Here is a 25,366-nt window from a genome sequence, read left to right on the forward strand (position 1 = left end):
TGTTTTCGCGGACTACACCAGGTATGCCCGTGCCTTGTGCAGGATATCTTAGTAGTTTTAAACTTTTACAATCAATTCTAAATAAAGTGTTTTCGCGGACTACACCAGGTATGCCCGTGCCTTGTGCAGGATATCTTAGTAGTTTTGAACTTTTACAATCAATTCTAAATAAAGTGTTTTCGCGGACTACAACAGGTATGCCCGTACCATGTGCAGGATATCTTAGTAGTTTTAAACTTTTACAATCAAATCTGAATAAAGTGTTTTGCGGACTACAACAGGTATGCTCGTGCCTTGTGCAGGATATCTTAGTAGTTTTAAACTTTTACAATCAATTCTATATAAAGTGTTTTCGCAGACTACAACAAGTTTGCCCGTGCCTTGTGCAGGATATCTTAGTAGTTTTAAACTTTTACATTCAATTCTAAATAAAGTGTTTTCGAGGACTACAACAGGTATGCCCGTGCCTTGTGCAGGATATCTTAGTAGTTTTAAACTTTTACTATCAGTTCTGAATAAAGTGTTTTCGCGGACTACAACAAGTTTGCCCGTGTCTTGTGCAGGATATCTTAGTAGTTTTAAACTTTTACATTCAATTCTAAATAAAGTGTTTTCGCAGACTACAACAGGTATGCCCGTGCCTTGTGCAGGATATCTTAGTAGTTTTAAACTTTTACTATCAGTTCTGAATAAAGTGTTTTCGCGGACTACAACAAGTTTGCCCGTGTCTTGTGCAGGATATCTTAGTAGTTTTAAACTTTTACATTCAATTCTAAATAAAGTGTTTTCGCAGACTACAACAGGTATGCCCGTGCCTTGTGCAGGATATCTTAGTAGTTTTAAACTTTTACTATCAGTTCTGAATAAAGTGTTTTCGCGGACTACAACAAGTTTGCCCGTGTCTTGTGCAGGATATCTTAGTAGTTTTAAACTTTTACTATCAATTCTAAATAAAGTGTTTTCGCGGACTACTACAGGTATGCCCGTGCCTTGTGCAGGATATCTTAGTAGTTTTAAACTTTTACAATCAATTCTAAAAAAAGTGTTTTCGCGGACTACAACAAGTTTGCCCATGCCTTGTGCAGGATATCTTAGTAGTTTTAAACTTTTACAATCAATTCTAAATAAAGTGTTTTCGCGGACTACAACAGATATGCCCGTGCCTTGTGCAGGATATCTTAGTAGTTTTAAACGTTTACAATCAATTCAAAATAAAGTGTTTTCTGGGACTACAACAGGTATGCCCGTGTCTTGTGCAGGATATCTTAGTAGTTTTTAAACTTTTACAATCAATTCTAAATTAATTGTTTTCTGGGACTACAACAGGTATGCCCGTGCCTTGTGCAGGATATCTTAGTAGTTTTAAACTTTTACAATCAATTCTAAATAAAGTGTTTTCACGGACTACAACAGGTATGCCCGTGCCTTGTGCAGGATATCTTAGTAGTTTTAAACTTTTACAATCAATTCTAAATAAAGTGTTTTCGCGGACTACAACAAGTTTGCCCATGCCTTGTGCAGGATTTCTTAGTAGTTTTAAACTTTTACAATTAATTCTAAATAAAGTGTTTCCGCGGACTACAACAGGTATGCCCGTGCCTTGTGCAGGATATCTTAGTAGTTTTAAACTTATACAATCAATTCTAAATAAAGTGTTTTCGCGGACTACACCAGGTATGCCCGTGCCTTGTGCGGGATATCTTAGTAGTTTTAAACTTTTACAATCAGTTTTAAATAAAGTGTTTTCGCGGACTACAACAAGTTTGCCCATGCCTTGTGCAGGATATCTTAGTAGTTTTAAACTTTTACAATCAATTCTAAATAAAGTGTTTTCGCGGACTACAACAGGTATGCCCGTGCCATGTGCAGGATATCTTAGTAGTTTTAAACTTTTACAATCAATTCTAAATAAAGTGTTTTCACGGACTACAACAGGTATGCCCGTGCCTTGTGCAGGATATCTTAGTAGTTTTAATTTTTTACAATCAATTCTAAATAAAGTGTTTTCGCGGACTACAACAAGTTTGCCCGTGCCTTGTGCAGGATATCTTAGTAATTTTAAACTTTTACAATCAATTCTGAATAAAGTGTTTTCGTGGACTACAACAGGTATGCCCGTGCCATGTGCAGGATATCTTAGTAGTTTTAAACTTTTACAATCAAATCTGAATAAAGTGTTTTGCAGACTACAACAGGTATGCCCGTGCCTTGTGCAGGATATCTTAGTAGTTTTAAACTTTTACAATCAATTCTATATAAAGTGTTTTCGCACTACTACAACAAGTTTGCCCATGCCTTGTGCAGGATATCTTAGTAGTTTTTAACTTTTACGATCAATTCTAAATAAAGTGTTTTCGCGGACTACAACAGGTGTGCCCATGCTTTGTGCAGGATATCTTAGTAGTTTTAAACTTTTACAATCAATTCTAAATAAAGTGTTTTGCGGACTACAACAGGTATGCCCATGCCTTGTGCAGGATATCTTAGTAGTTTTAAACTTTTACAATTAATTCTAAATAAAGTGTTTTCGCGGACTACAACAAGTTTGCCCATGCCTTGTGCAGGATATCTTAATTGTTTTAAACTTTTACAATCAATTCTAAATGAAGTGTTTTCGCGGACTACAACAAGTTTGCCCATGCCTTGTGCAGGATATCTTAGTAGTTTTAAACTTTTACAATCAATTTAAAATAAAGTGTTTTCGCGGACTACAACAAGTTTGCCCGTGCCTTGTGCAGGATATCTTAGTTATTTTAAACTTTTACAATCAATTCTGAATAAAGTGTTTTCGTGGACTACAACAGGTATGCCCGTGCCTTGTGCAGGATATCTTAGTAGTTTTAAAATTTTACAATCAATTCTGAATTAAGTGTTTTCGCGGACTACAACAGATTGGCCCGTTCATTGTGCAGGATATCTTAGTAGTTTTAAACTTTTACAATCAATTTTAAATAAAGTATTTTCGCGGACTACAACAGATATGCCCGTGCCTTGTGCAGGATATTTTAGTAGTTTTAAACTTTTACAAAAAAAATGGGTTGACGCGAACTACAACAGGTATTTCCGTGCCTTGTGCAGGATATCTAAGTAGTTTTAAACTTTTTCAATAAATCCTATTTAAAGTGTTTTTGCGGACTACAACAGATATGCCCGTGTCTTGTGCAGGATATGTTAGGAGTTTTTAACTTTCACAATAAATTCTAAATCAAGTGTTTTTGCGGACTAATACAGTATTGCCCGTGCCTCGTGGAGGATATCTTAGTAGTAAAAGGGCTGAGCTTTTATCTCTCATCGCGGGGTTTCTGTAAATAGTTCTTTTCGTTCTAATTAATGTCTAGGCAGTTAACTGAAAAGGGTAATTCAAAAGGGAAATTAGATAGGATATATTAATGGTCTTATTTGGGAGGTGCCCACCCTCACATTGTTCATTGCCTTGTCGTGGCGTGAGGGCTCCACTTTGGTGGTCCAAAATAAACACATTGGGTGGTCGTATTTTTTGTTTACCTAAAATTATTTAAAAACAAATGATTAAAAGTCACCCATATGTGTTAAAATTAAATTTTCATGTGTCATTCCAGCTGTTATTCGTATATGAAATGACGCATCATTTGGTTTTTAGTATACCCTGTTTTAATTCCAATCAACATTTCAAAACATTTTTGGGCCAAAAAGGAAATCTAGATATTTTATTTTCTCAGATATATAGTATCTCCAAGAGACATATTTCTGAATCTGCTACTAAACACATTCATTTATATTCTGGTGAATATCTTCAGAAAGTTCAACTTCACCATTAGTCTACGTACACAAATATTAAAATACATTTGTATAACATGCATGTATAAGCATGAATTATTTGCAGGATCAAAGCAATACTTTCTTTTAAACAATTCGAATTGTAGAGTATTTTCACCTTGCATAATACAGTTTTTATTATTTATATATATTTTTTCTTCGTGAATTAACAAGCGCATTTTACGCCTGTCCCAAGTGAAGAGCCTCTGGGCTGTGTTAGTCTTGTATATTTCTTTCATTTTATGTGTTTTGGAGTTTAGTGTGACGTCCTTTTTCACTGAACTGTATACAATTTTATTTAGGCGCCAGCTGAAGACCACCTAAGGGTGCAAGATTATCTCGCTGCATTGAAGACCCATTGCTGGCCTTCAGCTGTTGTATGCTCTTTTGTCGAAATGTTGTCTCTTTGACATATTCCCCATTTTTATTTTCAATTTTAATACAATTCAAATATACTGATCTTGTGGCATAATAATTAAGCTGGTGAAAATAAATAAGCAAAATATTATTTAACACCATGTATTAAATATAAATAACCCCATCATAGGTACCAGCGGCTTTAAATTGTGACGTTCTTTCCATCTGCCTGGTTCCAACGTCCAACAAGAAGACGTCCAGATTATGACGTTACCACTTTTCGTCGTCCGGGCTATCTTTCCCTCGCTACATCAGAACGTCCAGTTAGATATTTCTTAGTAGCAGTGTTTTCAAGAGATTTCGAAGAAAAGGAAAATGGATTGTGTTTATTTTCCAGATATTTTCAACATTACTTCAGTTTCACACAGAACGTAAGTCTTTTTAAAAGAAAAATTGTCCTTTGATCAATCTTCTTTGTAAATACATTTTTTCACGGTCAGAATTCGGGAAAAAGGGGAAGGGTTACGTAATATAATTGTTACTTCATGAGTTTAGTTATTTGCTTGGAAAATGAATTGATTTAAAAATATATCTTCTTAAATCTATATATAACCTCTGTCTGCTGAAACGAGTTCACAATTTTTGCTCACCATATGCAGTGAAATCGTTCTTAAAAAAAACCCTCAAGGATTATGTCATAAAGAAAATTAAAAAATATGTCTACTACAGGTGTTCTCACTTGGTGTCGAGCGTAATTCGTTTTTTTTTCTTTCTCTACAGAATCGATGTATTCGCTACCATGAACGAGTCCCTTGAGGTGAACTTCAATTCGGGAACTTCAGATTTCCCAAGACAACAGATACATGACATCATGCATGCAATGGTGAATTACAGACAGAATACGGGTAAGATTTTAAGTAACGTTAAGGATTTCTAAGGTAGTGACCATAAACATCCAAATAACCTTACGTGTCCGTTGTTGCTTAATTATTACTAAATAAACTCATATCCAATCTGTAGATAAAAGCTTTGAATAGGCTTACTGAATTGAATTTGAATGAATGAATAAATGAATGAATCTTTATTGCAAAGCATAGACATGCTATGGCAAAATTAACAACATATATATAATCTATACATGTATTTACCAAATGTTTTACAAAATAATGTATAATGATACGTATCATAGATAAAAGGAACTAGAAAAATAAACCTTATGAACTTGGTTTAAATTTAAAATTGGCATCTTCACATTGACCTTAATATTACCTTAGATTTTCCTTTTTAATTTTATTCTTTTTTATTATATCATTTAAGTTTATATTTATTTAATCATTTTAAGTTTTTTCAAATACTCAACTAGAAATAAAAGTTGCATAATTTGTTTTCCAGATTTCCCGGAAATAAACAAATTGCTTTATCTCCTAACTGAGATGGTGTTGGGTGTGGTTGAATCTCACCAATCAGCAAGCTTTAACAGTAAGAAGTCCGTTGCTAGAAGAATCCAGAACAAACTCCTTAAACTGGTTCCATCATCTCACAGCATGCACACAATCCCAACGTAAGTTGTTAGATCATTTAGAGATACAACAGAATTTTTTCTTGTATGATTTTCAAAATTATTCGTTACTAAAAGCATGAAAATATACTTTCTGGATGTATAAGATATGTCGGACTAACTAAAATGAAACCGACTTATATTATAGTTTAACTTCAACCGTATATTTATATTTTTATAAAGATGTACATTTTGTATATCAAAATTATATTCTTCAACTGGATAAGAAACACTCCTGCAAAGATGATTCCTGATACATTTATGGAAGTTAATTACAAGAGTTGAGTTCTATTTCGAATACGCAAATATCTGATATTTTTACGAAAGAAATTTTTCATATCAAATTACACATTTTCAGGTTTGATCATGTTAAAACTGAGGAATATTATACAGATGTCGATGAAATGTATAAACTGATGAGAACACACAAACATATATACAAAGAAATGCAAAGACAACAAGAGGTAATTTCAAATAGAAAACTTTTGTAAACAAAATTTTCTGCAAGTGGTTAGTTTAATTAATAATTATTTTCAATACCTTTTGTTAACAATTGAGAAATTGTAATATTGTTTATGTGACTTTTATTGTGTTTCCTCCTTGTCGAAGGCCGAAATCATCATCAACTACTTTTCGGAGAACTCTATTTAACGACCATTTTAGAATTATTGGTCCATATTACATGGTTTTCCACACAAAATTCTATAGTGTTTTCAAATACTCAACTAGTTTTAAGCTATTGATAAATAATGCAGTGTGCATATGGCTTACAACTAGAAATAAAAAAAAATGTTTTATATTCAAAGATATGTTGGAGTGCTAACAGCAAGGTGCAGACATACGAATTATGCTTAAAGACGGCCGAGATGTCACGAAAGTACATGGCAGATAAAATATCTAGTGCAAAATTGAAAGAACGAGATGACAGCATCAATTTTTTGCAGAAAACACTTAGCGATAAAAAGGAGAGAGCAGCGGAAGCAGCCAACACATACCAAACCTTAATAACAAAGGAGAAAGCAACAAGAAATGCCTTGAGATTGGTAAGTAACAAAAGAATTGCATTTTTTCAAAAATCGTAACAAATCAGAAAAAATATGTAATTATTTAAATTCATTGCCATTGTGAAAGGCGAAATGGTATATTGTTGTAGACTAATTGATAAAATGGTTCATAGCATGTACACGTCAACGTCATTCAACCATGTTATCGGTCCTCGTACACCAATGAAGATTTTTTGATGTGCACTTTCCATCAACTGTTTTATTCAAACAACATAAATAAAAGAAAAACACTTTTTTTTATAAATTAAGAGGTACGTAATTAATCCGACGTACACGGTACAGAAGTTAACATGTGGATGAAAGATAATTTGAACTTACAAAAAGTCAGTATTTAAGTATTGATATGAACACGTCAACGCCATTCGACCATGTTATCGGTCCTCGTACACCAACGAAGATTTCTTGATGTGCACTTTCCGTCAACTGTTTTAAACTAACAACACAAATAAAAGAAAAACACTTTTTATAAATTAAGAGGTACGTAATTAATCCGACGTACACGGTACAGAAGTCCCCTTTAACATGTGGATGAAAGATAATTTGTACTTAATAAAAAGTCAGTATTTAGGTATTGATATGTTGTTTTTTTCTATATTATCTAGATTGAAAGGAACCTTTTGGACGATATCAAATTCAACTTGATAGATCGTATTCAGAGCGGACTAGTATCTATGAAGTACATCTTAGCCTCACAGACTAATAAGTAAGTTATTGATATCAAATATTAATAATTATTTTAAAATTAATACGTTGTATATTGAGGGTAAATTTTAAAAGCAAATGCTTATACGTCTGAACTCTTACAACATACCTAAATTTTACATTTTTAGACTCTGTTGTTTTGTATGAAATTTTACATTTTTAGAATCTGTTGTTTTGTATGTCTTCAATGACAGTTATCTTAAATTGACATCAATTTCAAAAGACTATGTTACTTAAAAAGAATCTTCGTTTAATGTTCTTTATTTCTTGTTCCCGTCTTTTTCTATTAACAATTCACTTATTTTCATTCTTTGTTTTGTAGACTCTATGAGTTACTTCCAATCATTGACGATTTTGACTGCCGACTAGCTGTAGAATCAATTATAGAGAAGTTTAGTTCCAAATACCAATATAATTCGCCACAGGTAAATAGGATTTTTCTACTGAACATTCACTTTTTAATTTCTACTAGAGAACGTTTGTCAAAAAAGACGGTCAAACATCCAAACATACTATCCTCATTGATCTGTGTCCACACTTGTTTGCTGAATAGAAATATGCACCCTCACCTGTGAATGTTTTACCCGGCATATTAAAGTTCGTTTTTTTTAGAGAAAAAATGTGTCAAATGAACGATTTCTATCACGGATACTTTTCATCCAGGGATAGATAATCCATTAAAAGCACGGGGAATGTGTCAGAGACGACTACCCGACCAAAGAACAGAAAAAAAGTCAAACACTTGTTTTCATACTTTTTGCCATAGTATACATATATTTGAAAATACATTTATAATTTGTCGAATAATTAAGTCTTTTTACCATTTTCATGTAGGAATTTCACATTGCAAACGGCTTTAATGCCAAGTTACCAGATATACGATTTGTAAGTTGCAAATCAGCTACACAGATATCGAAGGAACAACCATCTGAGCCTCTTTCTGAACAGACAGAAGAACAACGTAATAATAATAGTAAGTCAATTATCGATTTCACATGCACGAAGGGCATGTTATCATTTCGAATCAGTTTTATGGTCGGCCGTTTTTTAAACAGGAAGAAACCGTTACAATTAAACAACAAGTAAATCCAAAGACATCTACTGTATACCGTGTTTTCCTAGCATTATATGTCAAGCTTGTCATCATTGGTCCTAATGTAAACTCTGTACAAAATTCCTTTATGTCAGTTATCAACTGAATACTTTTACATATCCAGAGGAAATCTCGAACACATAGAATATAGCCCAAGGCGGTATTGTCCGAGAAGCTACATGCTTACAACTAAACATAAAAAAGATGTGGTATGATTGTCTTTTTAATGAAAAAAATGAAATTGTTTTTTTCAGACATCAGTTACCAAGACAACCAGTTCAAGTTTTTAAGCAACACTTACGTGAAAACAAAAGATTTATCAGAGAACCCCAACGAGTGCTTCGTCAATATAACAAAAGGTAAAGTAATAATAAGGCTTTCAATCATGATCGAAAACAAAACAATTGACGACTAGAAAAACAACACCATATGGATAAGGAGAGATGTGAGAAATATGTCAATGAAACCGCAAACCAAAACCAAATAAGACCATGAGAGGACATCTAGAGGTCAAACTGATATTTTCAGATGTTAACAACTTGAAGAAGATTCACATATATGTACCATCTCAATCAGAGAAAATCGCATTTAGTCTTGACACGAGATAACAATTCGACATCAAAAATAGATCATCATCTAGATGATTAAATACAGTGCCTATAAAATACACCAAGCTCTTAGAGATTTGGGTGATGTTGTTTTCTAAAACTAGCAAAATAAATTTGCATGAATAAAATTTTGGCTAAATGAAAATTAAAATTTTGCGAGCCTGAATTTACTTTTCTGTGAATTTGCATTATAACTTTAGAGTGGCTGTACAGTGCTACATGATAGTATTCTTATTAAAGAATCCAGAGTGTATTTTTCAGTAGTTTGGGGTTTCCGGAACATAATGTGTCACAATTTTTAGAGAACAAAGAGTTGTTAACATCGAAATATGTTGCATATATTCTCGAGGGGTTGAATTGTTTGAAAGGCATCTGAAACACTCTCAAGTTAGTTATAGGTTAAGCGCTTTATCATTGCGGCGTGTTAGATTTGCGGCTTTTTTTTATCAGATAATATTCGCATATCACCAAACTAAATTTTCTGAAAATTTGTATGCGCATGTACAGTATTATAAACTGCCTATAATTATTTCAGTAAGTACAAGCTAAAAGTTTTTGAATTAATACCCAGTAAGTTTCTAAAGAATTTGCTTTATATCAATGAAAAAAATGATAAACTTGTCATTTTGTTACTTTCAGGGATGATCGTCAAATTGAAGATTGCCACAGACGAATCACAAGTTGCCTTTGGGTGGTATAAGACAAATCCATGGAATCAGAAGAGATGGGGATTCTTTTGCAAATCTGATGACAACATAAGGATATAAACATTGATCAGATTTTAAATTTTCCAATTCTTTTATGGATGGATCATAACTACGTGTGCTTTGATTATGGTTCATTGTGATTATTTGTATATGTTATCAAATATATACTTGTGTATGTCTGTATACTTGAGAAGATGAGAGGCTTTATATTTCTGTCTGAAACTGTGAAGTTTTTTAGTGTCCGTGTGTGTGAAAATGGGCCTAGTTAGGACGGATTTATAGAGGGTGAGAGAAGTTTGTGTTTTAGAAGGGACAGGGAGAGAGAGAGAGAGGGGGCTTTGTTCTGAGTCTGAGTGTAAATGTTTAAGAGAGTGTGTATGTTTATAAATGATGTAGATTAAATAGTTAATTTTATGAATAGATCTCCATTTTTATCATCTTTTCCAAATTGTATAGATATGTGCCCCACATTTCATATTAAATACGTTTGCGATTATTCTGTAAAGGAAAACAACGTCCACGTCAGTCTATCGCAATTTGATGAAGTGCCGCAAATTCAGACTGTCGCTGGTAAAAGTGGAAACGTTGGATATAGGGACAGATAATTGTTCCTAACGTCACACTCACAAAAAGAATTGTTTACTTCATCATTGGCCCGGTAGAGAGACACCAACGGGACATTTATACTAGTAAGACGGGGAAAAAAATGACAACGCCGCGCCATGGCAAAAAACGAAATCAATAACAATTCAATGAAGACAAAGCACAATAATAATCTAAAATTGAGCAACACGAACCACATAAAAAATTGGGGGTGATTTCATGTGCTCTGGAAGGGCTAGTCCAATAATATAAGACTTCGTAGGTCCATATCGTTTACATCATACTTTTGTTTTATCGCATTCATAGCAAAAAAAATATATCCAATAATTCAAATGTGATAGACCTCATTACGGAGTCTTGTATTATATGGCTACGCAAGGGCATGACTTTCATATGTTGTTGGGTTAACATATTTTGAATTATATCGTGTATCTAAATTATATCAGGCTATCATTTACTACTTAATTGATTATCGTGTATAACTTGTATAATGTACAATGCATTTAGATTGCAATATCCAATTTATCTGATGCATTTTGAGTCATTTATCTTGTTTTTTAGGTTAATTATTATACACATTTGTCCATAAGATACAACAGTCTGTATACAGTTTCTTGCAATAACTATTTCTGATCTATACTTATAAGAAAATCAATGTTTATATACCTAGACAAACACGAATTTCTGCTCGAAAAAAAAAATCATATGGCAACATAGAAAATGTGTTCGATCTTGGCATATAAAGTAAAACAATATGATTTCCAAATGTGAATTACAGTTCATGATTGATAAATTTCATATCGCCATTCATAAAAACATGAAAAATGGGACCTTTAAATAAGTTTTTAACAATTTCTGAAAAATGTGTTTCCGAATGGTGAAATTTTTGACCTGTAGATAACTTTTAACAATAGAGCCACATTTTATCATGTAAAATCTTTATTATCATTGACCACGTGATGTTGTTACAAACATTCATACTAATGGAAACCGGTTTTAATATTTAAAACATTTGCCACTATCTTGACTATTATATAGACATCTTGAATCAATCGATTGAAATTTATTCTTTAATAATTGAGCTTTTTTTATAAAGTAAATTACATTGAGAGTGTGATCGATAAAGCTGATTGTTACTCCGATACCAAAGTTGACAATGTTATCGAGGGTTAACAGTCTTTTCTTAAAGCAGCCTCTTACCAAAAGAGAGGGGAAGATATAAGAATGACAGTCAAACTCATGGATCGAGAAAAAAAAATGACAACTCCATGGCAAAAAAAATAAAAAGACAAATAAACCCATAATAGTAGACAAAACACAACCCATGCAAACACGTTATGTGCTATTGTATATTATAACATTTGAACTTTGCCAAATATTTGCCGTAATTTTTTTTTTACGGATATCATTATATATATAATGTGCGATACCAAAGCATTGTAGGACTTTTTGATGCGAAATACATGCATTGTGTCCTATTAATATCTCGCCAATAATCACTCATGCTTCTTTCCATTAATAACTATTGAATAAACTTATCATAGATACAAGGACTAAATTTTGTATATACGCCAGACGCGCGTTTCGTCTACAAAAGACTCATCAGTGACGCTCGATTCCAAAAAAAGTTAAAAAGGCCAAATAAAGTACGAAGTTGAAGAGCATTGAGGACCAAAATTCCTAAACGTTTTGTCAAATACAGATAAGGTAATCTATGCCTTAAGAGATCAATTGGTTTTGCTCCTTCGTTTCGTTTCGTTTTGAAACAGTCTTGACAACGACGGATATGTTTCAATTGATGTTATTACAATCCAGTTCTCTTCCCCTTGAATGAGTGACCTACCAAATAAGACTTACCACCAGGTTTGTACTTGCATGAGCAACACGAGGAGTACAACATGCGGAGCAGGATTTACATCCATGATACAGCCTCTCAGGCTAAAACGAAACCACCAAAACAAAGTTTAGAAAGCCGTCAGAATAGCTAATTTAATGAACATTTGTCTTAATTTATGAAATAGATTCAATTAAAAACCTTATGTAAAAAATGAAATAAATATTTCTTTCACAGCTATTTGAAACTATTGCTTGCAAACTGTTTAATATTCATTCGAACTCTCTTAAAACTTGAAAAATCATGTAAAATCTTTATTATCATTGACCACGTGATGTTGTTACAAACATTCATACTAATGGAAACCGGTTTTAATATTTAAAACATTTGCCACTATCTTGACTATTATATAGACATCTTGAATCAATCGATTGAAATTTATTCTTTAATAATTGAGCTTTTTTTATAAAGTAAATTACATTGAGAGTGTGATCGATAAAGCTGATTGTTACTCCGATACCAAAGTTGACAATGTTATCGAGGGTTAACAGTCTTTTCTTAAAGCAGCCTCTTACCAAAAGAGAGGGGAAGATATAAGAATGACAGTCAAACTCATGGATCGAGAAAAAAAAATGACAACTCCATGGCAAAAAAAATAAAAAGACAAATAAACCCATAATAGTAGACAAAACACAACCCATGCAAACACGTTATGTGCTATTGTATATTATAACATTTGAACTTTGCCAAATATTTGCCGTAATTTTTTTTTTACGGATATCATTATATATATAATGTGCGATACCAAAGCATTGTAGGACTTTTTGATGCGAAATACATGCATTGTGTCCTATTAATATCTCGCCAATAATCACTCATGCTTCTTTCCATTAATAACTATTGAATAAACTTATCATAGATACAAGGACTAAATTTTGTATATACGCCAGACGCGCGTTTCGTCTACAAAAGACTCATCAGTGACGCTCGATTCCAAAAAAAGTTAAAAAGGCCAAATAAAGTACGAAGTTGAAGAGCATTGAGGACCAAAATTCCTAAACGTTTTGTCAAATACAGATAAGGTAATCTATGCCTTAAGAGATCAATTGGTTTTGCTCCTTCGTTTCGTTTCGTTTTGAAACAGTCTTGACAACGACGGATATGTTTCAATTGATGTTATTACAATCCAGTTCTCTTCCCCTTGAATGAGTGACCTACCAAATAAGACTTACCACCAGGTTTGTACTTGCATGAGCAACACGAGGAGTACAACATGCGGAGCAGGATTTACATCCATGATACAGCCTCTCAGGCTAAAACGAAACCACCAAAACAAAGTTTAGAAAGCCGTCAGAATAGCTAATTTAATGAACATTTGTCTTAATTTATGAAATAGATTCAATTAAAAACCTTATGTAAAAAATGAAATAAATATTTCTTTCACAGCTATTTGAAACTATTGCTTGCAAACTGTTTAATATTCATTCGAACTCTCTTAAAACTTCTCAAAGATGTATGTGAAAAACTTGATAACTCATTTTTTTTAAACTGTGCCACAATTGATATCATTAAGGTATCTAGCTGAAAAAAAGTGTCCGATGACCCTCGCCTACAAACCAACATGACCGACATGGTTAAAAATAGAACATAGAGGTAAAATGCAAATTTTGGCTTATATCTCTGAAACTAAATCATTCAAGCGGGCGGGCTCGTCGGACACATTTAAAAAAAACTAGATACCCCAATGATGAAGGCGGTCAACTTTTGTTAACTTTTGAAAAATAGTTTCAGAGGAGAAGATTTTTGTAAAAGTTAATGACGACCAGTGATATTGTTGGCTTTTTTCAAAACTACCACACCCTTTTTTATTTGGAATATATGCGCAATGTTCATCAAATTAGGAAATTTAGAATTAACCATGAATTTGACTGAATTTCGACGGGATAAAGTGTTTTGCGGTAGACCGTTGAAATGCGCTAAGCTCCGCTCACACCGGCATGAACATGATTATAAAAACAGGGTGTTTGATGCTTTTTATTGAATAATTCCTTTTAACCGGCAGTCTATGTCTGTGAAAATAAGAATAATAATTTATCAAACATTTAAAGGATTTTCCTTTTACCGTGACTGAAGAATAACAAAAAAGACCCATCCGGGGATTGAAGCTGGTACATTTTCAGTCAGTTACACTGAGCCAGATTTTGTAGATTCGACTAAGTTCTCCCTATCTCTTGATTTTGTGCAGAGGCACTTGTATCTGAATTTTGCATAGCCTATATATTTTATATTAATATGCCATTTCCATTCTCAATGCCTCATTAGATAAAATTGAGAATGGAAATGGGGAACGTGTCAAAGCCAGGTCAAGTTAAACACTACTGTATTAAATCAAACATATTTCAACTGTTTAATGTTACTGAAAATCGAGTCGATTTTTTTATATTCAAAAAGGTTTTTACTATTTCACCAAAACATTTTTCAATATTAAGTAGGGAATAATTCAAACCAGTTGCTTATACAACTCGCCTAAACATCAACCCAACAATGTTACATCTGTAAATTTGCTTTCGCAAATTTTTGGTTCTTCCCTCGTCGGGATTCGAACCCATGCTACTGTGATATCGTGACACCAAATATTTCTAGATCTACATCTTTTGGTATCTAATTTAGAAAATCGCTCATACAGTTACTTCGTAATAATTTTTTGAAAATGAGTTTAGTTGAAATGATAGGACTTTTTTGGACTGGGAACTCATTTTTGTCCAATGACTGATATATTTCACTATTTTGCTGTCGTTTTCGGAAAACTTCGGAGAGCTCCGGAAATTGTTCAAATTCACCGAAAGTTGAACGAGACTATAACCGGAAATGCCTTAAAAGACACCGGAAGTGTACAAAAGCACCGAAGCAGAAGAAATATAAAAGAAAGAAAAGAAGTGTCTAAGACAAAATTGACAAGTACACAATATATTGTTAGTTACAGATCAACAGACGATAGGAATGGCTTCTTGTTTAGTTGTTACAGCAGTTTTACTTGTGTTAATCACGACTGTAGCTACGATTGTGTGCTTTGCAATGCCAAACTGGTTACATTTTGTCAACAAACAAGACACCTTATGCCATTGTGTATCAGCTAACTGTGACTGCGGTCTGTGGATCAGTTGTCTTGGCGGACCTGCTACATCTGGGATACTAGATAATTGCAAATGGTTCTTTTCAGACAATTTCCAAATTGAAAAAGATCTCCCAGGTATAAAATAATTCCATATATTGATGTTGTTATTGTTAACGTGGGCGTGGTTTTGTTTGGTACAACCCACCCAATTATTTATTTTGTCTCCCTGGTAATTTAAAAGCAATTGAAAAGGAAATATTTTATACATTTATATATAATTTTATTTTTCACCAAATTAAGAGTGTGTAACGAGCTCGCCTTTCTCTACAATTTTGGGTTCAGTGCATTAAGTGTCTCAGTTGCGAGCATGAACCGATATCATTAATATGGCTAGATAACTCAAGATTTTCTAAGGATAAGTGATTTTATTAGCGGTCGGATTGTATCGACTGCTTTAATTATAGTAATAGTAACAATGACAAAAACAACTGGTCAGTTCTAACCACAATTCTTGGTATAGTTTAACCACAATTCTTGGTAAAGTTTAACCTCAGTTATTGGTATACTTTAACCATATTTAGTGGGATACTTTAACCGGCACAGTTATTGGTATCGTTATACCACAGTTCCTGGTTATCATTAACCACAATAATTGGGTATCTTTAACCACAATTATGGGTTGTAACCAATGTCTACTAATTAATTATAACTTAATTATAAGTGTCATGGCTGCCTTCACCAAGGGTTCGTAACGTTCTGTGTATATCGACAGAATGAACACCCAAGAGTAATTTCAGAAGCCTTTTATAGTAGAACTGACCAGTCACGTGATATCATAATACACTCATACAAGGTAAATCAGCAACATAAAGTCAATCATGTGTAACAAATGTAAACCTGTTTCCTATAGGTTAACAGGTCAACAAGAATAATTATTTACATAAATACACAATAGTAAAACAACATTATAAACATGATGCATAAATAGAAAACAATGATAACATGAATAAGTTAATTGACAGGACATAACATTGCCCCCCTCTTAGTTGGCGTTTGTCCTCAAACAGGATGAATATGATCAGAATAAAAAAATGAGAGAAATGGATTTCACTGCATGTTTTAGGTATAATTGAACTTACTAATCAACTTATTCAGTCCATTATATAAAACAAACACAAACATGAATTATGAAACAATCAAATTAAACACATTATAATAATTCACAAATTGTCTATCTTCAGTATCTCAAAATCTTCGACATCTAAATGAAGGTAAATGTAATTTTTGAAAGTTTAAAGTCTTTTGTATATTGCGGTTTTATTATTCAGTTCACGACCAAACATCTCGGCACTGCGACATTTCGGGTCCCTCACAGTTGGATAATCTTTATGCTATCGAAAGGAGACGAAAATATTCACGGTCCTAGTCCTAATGGTTTTCACAACACAAGAGAGCCAACATGTCTTCCATTGTCTGATTCAATCTCCCAACCACACCATCACTTCCCGGGTGCAATGGTGTGGTTCTAGTTTTATCTATCTCAAGAATGCACTACATCTCTCTAAAGACCTGGGACTTTTAATTAGTACCCTGGTCAAAATGTATCATTTAAAAGACATTTTTGAAACAAGAAACAAGACCACGAAAAAATCTTGACTAAAACACCAGTCACTGATATCATCTATTGACCTTTCTTTAATTTGGATCAATCTTTCAAGATCAGGATCTTCATGTTGTTCTCTCCTTAAAGTGTCGAGTGGTATACATCCATTATGTAACAAACTCAGAATGTATTGATGGTCATCACGGACCTCTACATTGTGCGTAAGTGACTCATCAGAACCTTCTGTTTCCACGTTTATTACATTGATACCCATCTCTTCACCAAGGATTTCAGTTTTAATGAACTGCTGCTCTTTTTGTTAAACCTTGTCGCAATACCCACAATTTGTGTCAGAATATTGTAGTTGTGAGTTCAACTGGAAATTAATTTTTGAGTTTCAATTTGCAACAGAACAACTGTAGATTTGATGGGTACTGTTAACTCCACCAATGATATCACCAACAACAGCTGATTGACCCTTCTTTAAGACTAAAGGTTTATCAGATGCATCTAATATTCTTAAAGGGAAATGCTTGCGGTCAGTTTTCAAAAGTGATCTTGCCGAAAGCATATGATAACTTTCAGTAAATTTCTCTGATGGTTCAATCATCATGGACTCTGATCTAGATAAAACATTACTAGGAATACCTGTTAACAGTACTTCTGTATCAGGATTAACTGTAGTTGCTTCTCCGATAACGATCCGACAACAACTTTTATCCATACATGAAGCAAACAACGGTATCTTAGTTTTATTATCCATTGTCAGATTATAGTCCTTTACCGAAATATCACATCTATATTTGGCTAAAAATCTAAACCAAGCATCCCTTCATTTAAAATGTCAGCAAACCAAACTTCATGTTGAAATGGTTCATCGTACAAATGGAATTCGACTTTACATTTACCAAGAAATGGGGTTGATTCTCCAGGTGCCATTACCAAATTTGTATTAACCTTTTCCAAGTGTTCTGTTACATAATTGGGTAAGTGAGATGATAGGATATCTGATCTCAAAATAGTTATAGTTGCACCAGTATCAACTAACATATTGACAGGTACATTATTAATTTTATTGTTGTATAAAAGAGTATTTCTTCATTGGACCATAAAGTTCTGGCTACAATTTCATTGGGTCTTTCTTATAAAACCTGTGCCGTGTCCTGACCCTTGGACGCGACCCTTCCTAGTGTCTCTCAGACATTTAACCATCTTCTGTTTTGGGACCATCTTTCTTATCTTGTCCCTTTTTACTTTCATTTTCCTGAAAGAATCTATTTCCTGGTTGATTGTTCTGTTTTTGTTCCTTATCGTTATTGTTTTGATTCTTTTGGAAGTAATTTTTCTTCCCTTGTTGTTTTTGATGAAAATCTGAACTCTGAGACAGAGAATCATTTACGAATTTAATGGAAGAAATTTCGTCTTTCACAGTCTTCATTAAATTTTCAAAGAGAGGAACTAGTTCTGTTTTTGCGTCAGTTTTGTCTGAATTTTCTTCAGTGGTGATGCAAACTGTCCTATGCCTAGCCCTATCTGCGGATTTGCATGTTTCCAAACGAATAGCAAGGGTTTCAGCGTGAGTGATATTCTCCGGTTGCGTTTGTCGGAGACGTATTCTCACATCTGGGTCGTCAAGAGCATCTATAAAGTAATCAACTGACAGCGCATCTAACAACCCTGTATTTGCTTTAGGGTATGCTTGTCTAGTTAGTTTCATTATAGAAGTGGCAAGTTCTGATATTGACTCATCTCGCTTACAAAAACGACATTGAAGCTGTGCCCTGTACATTTCTGACTTGAATTCACTCCCAAACTTTCTAGTTAAAGCCATTCTTAGTTTATCATAGTCTCGTCGCTCAAATTGGTTCAAATCACTCAAAACTGCCCTTGTAGAACCCTTTAAACTACTGGCTAAATAAAGACCTTTACTATGGGTTTCCCATTTATTTAAATCGGCCAAAATTTCAAATTGGGAAACATATTCTTCCCAATCTTCTGTACCATCAAAAGGAGGTGGCTTTATTTTTATCTGCCCTGAGGAAAAGTCTGGCGATGTATTTATACTTGTTTTAAGAGTTTTAACCTCTGTCAGAGATTTATCATCTACTGGGGTGCTCCCCAATAGTGGTGAACCGAAACTTGGTTTTTCAAACAATGGTGTTTCATTGATTGGAATATTACTCTTTTGATTTTCCAATGCAGGCGTGTCTGGAATCATGCTAATGGACCCCAATCTTAACTTAGACAATTCACCGTCTGGTAAGGTTGTGGACTTGTTATTACCAGTATCATTAAGTGGTGGTTGTTGTATTTTAATTGATTTAGTTTTATCTGTAACCTCTATTGACTTGAACAGACATTCTACTTTTGGTGTTAAATCAACTTGTGATTGACTCAAATCTCTCACTTCTTGTTTCAATATTTTCACAGTTTCCGCCAAAGAACTCATGTGACTTGCCAAGGTATCTATAGTATTTCCCATAGTATTTTGCGTATCAGCTAATACTTCTTGTGTTTCTTTAACATTAGTAACAGTATCACCAATCGTATTGATGGCTGCAACTAAGTCTGAGAACTGACTGGTAATATTGTCACATACAGCATTAAAAGAAATCTTATTTGAGTGAATTTCTGTATAAACCATCTCAAATATATATATGCATTCAACCATTTGCTCATTTTCTGACCTTCGTCCTGTACCAGATCTAGGTTCAGTTTTATCTAAATCCTCTTCGGTATGAGGATCAGACTGACTCAAATATCCTTCTTCAAATTCATTTAACTCAGCCATATTTACGACAAAATAAATTTATGTATAAATATTTAATTTGAAAACACTTTTTTAAAGTGTACCAATGTAACGAGCTCGCCTTTCGCTACAATTTTGGGTTCAGTGCATTAAGTGTCTCAGTTGCAAGCATGAACCAATATCGTTAATATGGCTAGATAACTCAAAATTTTCTAAGGATAAGTGATTTTATTAGCGGTCGGATTGTATCGACTGCTTTAATTATAGTAATAGTAACAATGACAAAAACAACTGGTCAGTTCTAACCACAATTCTTGGTATAGTTTAACCACAATTCTTGGTAAAGTTTAACCTCAGTTATTGGTATACTTTAACCATATTTAGTGGGATACTTTAACCGGCACAGTTATTGGTATAGTTATACCACAGTTCCTGGAAGAGATTTGATGCACTGAGAGCAAGGGAAAAATAACAACAATTTAGGTCTTTCATGTACATTTTGTAATTATGTCCCCTTCATTAGTCATGTGCATTAATGTTTATCCTTGTCTGTATGCATGGAAGTAGTAGATTTAAATCATGCCAAATGGAAGCAATGATTACTGCCCTATGGCACCCTGAGAGACTTATCGTCTTCAAGTAATTCTACCGACCAACTGGCAGTAAAACATAAGACACGATTTCCATATGATGCACAAACAGTTTTGTACAAGAATTGCAGAAACTCATTTTTGGAATAAATATAATCTTTATGTGCATTCAAGACCAAAAGTTAAGAGAACTGAACAAATCTTTATATTATTTATTCATTGGTTGCAATGACTGCATTGAGTTCCAAGTGAAATAAAAACTGATGATTTCACAAATGAAATAAACATGAGTACAATATGTATGTTAGAAAAAGACATAAAAAAGAAGATGTGGTATGATCAGATCAGTTTCTCTTGATCTCCTCCCCAAATTTTATGTAGCAATGTGTAAAAAGATTTATTTATACATTATCACTAGAAAGGATATTGAAAGGTTGACTGAATTTGATAAATCTGTGGACTAGTGCACCACTCTTGATTTCCATGGACAACTGATTTTTCAAGAAACTTGGCTTATTATTTCTCCACTCTACATGCTCTACAATATTCTATAGATCAGATTCTCTAAGTTTTGTCTCTAACCCGTTTATGGTAATTAAGAAATGTTAAGTGTTAAATGGTGTCATTGCCTAGGGGATTACATTGACACCTCATTACATGTTTTTCTTGCTTTTAATGCATGGTTGAACTTTAAACTTTCCAATGACTATATATATTTATATATAGCTAGGTTTCTAACTTTTATTTGATATCTTACATTAAATGTAAGTCATGTAAGTGTTAGATATATAAAATTTCTTTGACTGTGCAGTAAATTGAATACTTAAAATCAAATTAAATTAATCAATTATTTGATATACAAGTACATGATATAGGAAGATGTGGTGTGAGTGCCAATGAGACAACTCTCCATCCGAATGACAATTTAAAAAGTAAACCATTATAGGTTAAAGTACGGCCTTCAACACGGAGCCTTGGCTCACACCGAACAACAAGCTATAAAGGGCCCCAAAATTACTAGTGTAAAACCATTCAAACAGGAAAACCAACGGTCTAATCTATATAAACAAAACGAGAAACGAGAAACACGTATATATTACATAAACAAATGACAGCTACTGTACATCAGATTCCTGACTTAGGACAGGTGCAAACATTTGCAGAGGGTTTAAACGTTTTAATGGTACCAAATCTTTTCCCTTTTTCTGAAACAAGAGCATAACATCACAACATAGAAAAACACATGATAAAATATCAATTGGCAGGCTTAACTCAATCACAAAACATAAATTTATACACTATGAACAAATGAATTTGATCTGCGATATCTGAATACAAATGCACTGTTAATAAAATTTTAGGGACAACATTATACATGTTAAATTTGTGTTCTTTTGAAAATCAGCAAAATAAAATTAGACTTGTTTAATTCCTTCATAATTTAACTTATGATGTATCATGTCTTCTGATTGGTTGAAAGTTGTTTGTCTATCACCTCAAATATATATCTTGTCAGATGACAGTTAATTAAAGACTAATATTTTTTCTGTGTATTATATACATGTATACATGGTTTAAACTCAAACTGCAATTCATAGCTGAAGGTTCTATTTTAAAGAACCTATGTTATTAAAAGGTTGTGTCTTTTTTATAATTTTGTAGTGTGCAAAGTGTAAAATTCAATTGTTATATGTATTACAACATTCACAATGAGCTACATAAATAGCTAGAATTACAAATTATTAACAGGCTTGGTATCATGTTGCTTTTAGTTTGTGAAAAGAATCCATGTAAACATGAAATTTCCTGTTAATTATCAATTAAAAATAATTCCAGGTTCATGTTACAAGGCTTGTTCTGACTAGTAATGGTAGTCAAATCAATGTTATCTTAAATTCACACTTGTAAAAGTGCTTACTATCACAATTTTGTTATACTTGTGTAAAATGTCATATGTAATTTTTACTGTTAAGCCTTTTCAGCTAGACTGGCTTGTATTATATATATACATGTACTGTAAATTCAGAAATAATTGTGAGGTTTTTATTAATGCGAATACTGGACTGTATGTATAGGTATTCTATTGCAATAAAAAGATCTTGCATTCTGATAACTGAAACATAGAGCTGTAAGCATTTTTTTCGAAATCACAATCATTAAACTCTCATTTTTATAGTTTTGTGAAAAATTGCAATAATGAATGCACAGAATAATTTCTGAATTTTCAGTACAACTCCCTGATGTTTAATTTTTTCTCAAAAATACCAAAAATTTTAGATGATTCTTATCATGAGACTCTTAAAAATGTATATGAAAGAGATGGATACATGATGTAGATAGTATTCAGTAAACAGGAGAGGTGTTCATAAGATGTATGCAAACAATCCTAGTTTACAATGTACTAAATGTGGGATGATATTATTGCATTTGGTAAATAACATGTTTTTATAACCACAGATTGAAATACTGTACATTAGATGACTTGTTGTTTTCAGACTGGTTTAAAGCTGTACAGGGATTGATGTCATGTGCTGTTGCTTCCTCCATGCTGGCTCTTTTGATTGGTCTATTGTCATTGTGTAACGTCTGTAAAGGATGTAATGCTCACCAGGCGGCTGGAGCGTTCGCTAACCTCACTTGTAAGTTATTATATTGTTAGTGTGCGATCAGGCTCAGTTTTCAATGGTTATATACCCATTGATGACTTCTCAATAGTTATATATACTACAGCTGTGAGATCAGACTCAGTTCTCAATAGTTATATATCCATTTATGACAAGTGTTAACTTTGTTAGTTTTGGAATATCAGTCCATCAAAATCTTTTTGAACTACTATTTTGAAGACCAATATTCCAATATGAATGATATTCTTATGTTTTTAAACAAATAGTTACTAGTCCAAATAAAGTTTTAGAGTTTAGGCAATCTGTCTAGTTGCTAATGATTCACTTTCATTAGGTTTATGTAAATGATGTTAATGAAATTATTGACAAAATGACAATGTCTTTCATGTCTCTTTAATAGAATAAGAAGAATTGTGTGGTTGCCAATGATTTCAAATACCATTTAAAAATAATGATTCATGATCCCTACTGACATATCCTACATAAAGCCATGCTAGCTTTCATGTTCATGTTCTTGTGTACTAACTTATACTTAAAATTGGAATTTGACAAAAAAGCTAGAAGAAAATCCTTTAAAGAGCCATTAGTCACAAAACTCTTTGTTAGTGGATCATATACGAGAGTAAAATTCAAGATGTGAAAATGTTTAACATATTATACTAATTCTTGTGAATAATACCATACCATTAGAGCAAATATATTTATAATAGCAGTTCTTTTGCCTATTTAATTATGAAATGACATATTTTCTAATCTATGAAAAGCGTCAAATATTACAATCTGATTCTTATTTCAGTTCTGTTGATTGCTGTTTCGGTTTGTGTGTTTGGTGCTAAAGCCTACCTCGATCATGAAGCTGAAGTTCTGACCAAAGAAAGTTCAACAGGGAACCAGTTAATCTACGGCTGGGGATTCTGGGTAGCTGTAGGTGCTGGCGTGTTTTCTCTATTGTCGAGTGTAATATATTATTGTGTTGGACATGCAAGTAGGAACTATGATGAATGCTAAAAATAGAATTTACATTAACTTATATTGAAAGTAGGTCATGATGACTACATTTCAGCAGCAATTCTTTAATGGCAAATGCAGAAGGTCTAACAATTCTCATGTTACTATGCCTCTGTCTTTAGATCTTTTATGAGCAAAGGTGGTGCTTTTATATGTAATAATAATCTCTTAAGAAAACTTTAAATCCAGTCTAACTATTATTTTTTGGCTTGAATTAAAAAGATGCAGCATCATCACAGATCATACTGTTAAAATCAGTTTTCAACAAAATTGGTATTTGAATTTTCATTAATCTTGTAATTTTTGTAATAACAAAACTTTGCTGCCAGGAAATTTTTCAAATATTTTCTTGGATATATTTAAATATTTTAGAAGAGGTATTTTTTAGACCTTCATTGACTAAGGTATTATTTTATATATGACACAAGTGTAAGTGTCTGTTGTTTAAGAGTTGTGATCTATATTGTACTTAAGTCAAGTCAAACATTATTACCTTCAAATAAAAGATTGATGTTATAAGTAAGATTTTCCATCATGTCCATAGTTAATAGAATATTGACCACATGTTGACGTTATTGTGTGGCTTTATTGGATAGTTAGGTTGCTGATTCATTGACCACTCATACCTCTCTTTTTTTGCATTATGTCAAACGAAATATCAATAGCACACTTTAAAGGAGGAGATATACCTACTGGTTATTGTACCAGTACCTTGATTTTTATTTCCCTGTTTTGTTATTTAATCTTATCTGACTCTAATTCTGTTATCAGAGTTTCTGAAAATATTTATTCACTCAAAATTAACTGTATAATGTCATAAAAAAAAATTCTCAGAAGACTGAAAAATCTGAAAGTCAAATCCAAGTGTGATAAAGAATTGAAAAAAAAATTAATTGCATGAAAGACAAAGTTTTGAAAATAGAGATTTTATTATTCATATATCTTAATAGAAAAACTTTTTTTTTTGAGGGTAACAATGTTTGACTTTGTTTATTGGGATATTTTATATGTTTTTAGAAAACTAAATGTACGTTATACTCATGTTTAAGTCATAAACAATTTTGTATGTCATTATTTTGTAGTGCAAGTGTATGCAAGTTTATTTTATGTTTATATGTTGAGAATAATGATGTCATATTTTTATGTTTATGTTTATATAAATGCTGCTGACATAATATTTTTATTGAAATTTTAAAAATTTATAAAAAGTTATTAAACACATTTTTGAAAATTTCAAACAGTACATAGATGAGACTAAGAGGACTAACTTTTGAATTGGCTACTATTATTAAACTGTGTCATATTTCTGTGAAAACTGTATGCACATAGTTTGTACTGAATATGTAGATAGAGTAT

General features: G+C 32.8%; 2 protein-coding genes across 2 annotated transcripts; both read left to right on the forward strand.

Annotated features, from left to right (window-relative positions):
- Positions 1-4,418: 4,418 nt before the first annotated feature.
- Positions 4,419-10,184, forward strand: LOC134723859 (uncharacterized). The gene is made up of 10 exons (XM_063587404.1): positions 4,419-4,583; positions 4,933-5,057; positions 5,545-5,713; positions 6,069-6,174; positions 6,517-6,753; positions 7,377-7,477; positions 7,799-7,901; positions 8,311-8,449; positions 8,824-8,928; positions 9,817-10,184. Exons 1-10 carry the CDS (start codon positions 4,528-4,530, stop codon positions 9,942-9,944), a joined length of 1,269 nt encoding a protein of 422 aa, XP_063443474.1. The 5' UTR covers positions 4,419-4,527; the 3' UTR covers positions 9,945-10,184.
- A 4,994-nt stretch (positions 10,185-15,178) lies between these two features.
- On the forward strand, positions 15,179-24,221 carry LOC134722160 (uncharacterized). Its single transcript, XM_063585725.1, has 3 exons — positions 15,179-15,571; positions 22,874-23,017; positions 23,799-24,221. Exons 1-3 carry the CDS (start codon positions 15,322-15,324, stop codon positions 24,008-24,010), a joined length of 606 nt encoding a protein of 201 aa, XP_063441795.1. The 5' UTR covers positions 15,179-15,321; the 3' UTR covers positions 24,011-24,221.
- Positions 24,222-25,366: the final 1,145 nt, after the last annotated feature.

The sequence above is a fragment of the Mytilus trossulus genome, chromosome 6 (assembly GCF_036588685.1).
Source record: "Mytilus trossulus isolate FHL-02 chromosome 6, PNRI_Mtr1.1.1.hap1, whole genome shotgun sequence".
NCBI lineage: Eukaryota > Metazoa > Mollusca > Bivalvia > Mytilida > Mytilidae > Mytilus > Mytilus trossulus.